Genomic DNA, 1,743 nt, shown 5'->3' with positions numbered 1-1,743 from the left:
TTTTTTTTTTTGCTCCCCCACCCTCCCCAACCCACCGCCCACATTTGTCGATTTATTCATCCACCCCTTCCACACGATTCCGCTCCCATAGATATGTGTATATACCTCTGTGTGTACGTGTGTGTGTGTGTAAGTGAGTGATTGGGCGTGGCTCCTCACGCCGCAGCGGCAACGTATTCCGTTGTGCTGGCAGCCGCGAGGCGCTTGCGCTGCGCTGCGCTGTTCGGCTCGTATGCAGGGAACTTTTCTTCACGCTCCTGCGTGTTGTCAATGCTCGTGTAGTGCATCCACGCCAGGCCGAAACGTTCCGTGTCCTGCACGTCCAATGCCATGTTGAACACGAAGAAGAGCGCCACAGGGACGGCGAAGTCGAGGTACGCCGCGCCAACATGCTTCACGTACGACTTGGTCCAGCGGAAGAAGGAGGACAGGCGACTCTCCTTCTCTGAAACAGCACTCTCAAGCATCATTGTTAGACTTGCTGTTCTTTAAATCTTTCTTGTTTCGTGATATGGCTCTTACCACTGCTGCCGCTTTGCTTTCGTTACTGTGTGAATGTATGTGTGTTTGTGTTTTAAAAATACCACCGGTGGCAGACACACGGGCGAGAAGAGCAGACATGAGGGGCGGCGCCAGCAAGTGCCCGCCAGCAGGAGTCAGCGCACACGCACAAAAGTCACAACCAGCCACACCTTCTGTATTAAGCATGCACACACACACAGACACAGAGCGAGCGAGCGAGAGAGCTATATATATATATATAAATATAGTGAGAGAGAGAGACATACGTGTCGGTGACCAAATTCTTCCCTCATCCATGTCTTTTTTCCTTTCTCTCCTTCTGCCGGCTGTTTGCTGCGTGTTTCGCCTCCCCTCCCCTCCTCCTCCTCCCTCTGTTAGAAATTGTTACACACACACACACACACACACACACACGCTCCACACCCTCAGTCCTCCGGGTTGTAGTTCTCCCGCACGATGCGGTGGATCTGCGACGGCGTGTACTCGGACTCATTCGTCGCGTACAGCGTGATAAGCTCCGGCGGCACGTACTCCGTCACCGGCGAGTGCACGATGAAGCAGCCGACGTTCTCTACCTTCTCGCCGTAGGGCGCCTGCAGCACGTCGCCAGGGGAGCCGTACGTGTTCCACGGGATCTCCTGCGCGCTGGTGCGGGATATCTTCACCAGGCTCGTGCAGTACACGTCGCGCGGGTAGTACGGCGACATCTTGAGCGTCGTCGTTGCCACCAGCACCGGCACCGCGAAGTGCTTTGCCGCGATGCAGAGCGGGTGCGTGCCGATGGGCGCCAACAGCCCGCCGTTCGCCAGTACGTTCTCAACGCCAATGAGGACCTTCGTGCAGGTCCCCATCACCGCGAAGGCGGAGCTGTCGGGCAGCACCTGCACCTCCGCCTGCATGCCGCGCAGCTCACTCGCCAGCTTGTGAGTCGCGGAGGCTGGCCACGGCGCGCCCTCGAGAATGATGACTTTGAACGTCACACCCGCCGCGAGGGCGCGCAGCAGGTAGTGCCGCGTCGTGTTGCTGCAGCCCATCGTGATGACGGTGTCGCTCGCATGCAGCTGCTTTGACGCGCGGTTGCACAACTCGTCGCACATGCCCTCGATCTCCCGCTGGAACGTCTCGATACGCTCGAGCACGTTGTCCAGGACATCACTGACGCGCACAGGGAACTCCGTGTCGCGCTCCGCGCTCGCCAATTCACGCCGGCTCGGCGCCCGC

At 58.4% G+C, this 1,743-nt stretch overlaps 2 protein-coding genes across 2 annotated transcripts; both read right to left on the bottom strand.

The window, feature by feature from the left end:
- Positions 1–155: 155 nt before the first annotated feature.
- On the bottom strand, positions 156–470 carry DQ04_18981010 (hypothetical protein; the record flags this gene model as incomplete). The annotated part of the gene is made up of 1 exon (XM_009317774.1): positions 156–470. The coding sequence occupies one exon, from the start codon at positions 468–470 to the stop codon at positions 156–158; it is 315 nt and encodes a 104-aa protein (XP_009316049.1).
- A 477-nt stretch (positions 471–947) lies between these two features.
- On the bottom strand, positions 948–1,619 carry DQ04_18981000 (putative translation initiation factor eif-2b beta subunit; the record flags this gene model as incomplete). Its single annotated transcript, XM_009317773.1, has 1 exon — positions 948–1,619. The coding sequence occupies one exon, from the start codon at positions 1,617–1,619 to the stop codon at positions 948–950; it is 672 nt and encodes a 223-aa protein (XP_009316048.1).
- Positions 1,620–1,743: the final 124 nt, after the last annotated feature.

Source organism: Trypanosoma grayi (genome assembly GCF_000691245.1).
Source record: "Trypanosoma grayi strain ANR4 Tgr_1898_V1, whole genome shotgun sequence".
Classification (NCBI taxonomy): domain Eukaryota; phylum Euglenozoa; class Kinetoplastea; order Trypanosomatida; family Trypanosomatidae; genus Trypanosoma; species Trypanosoma grayi.
The sequence above is the reverse complement of the archived record's forward strand: the minus strand, read 5'-3'. Positions and strand labels throughout refer to the sequence as shown.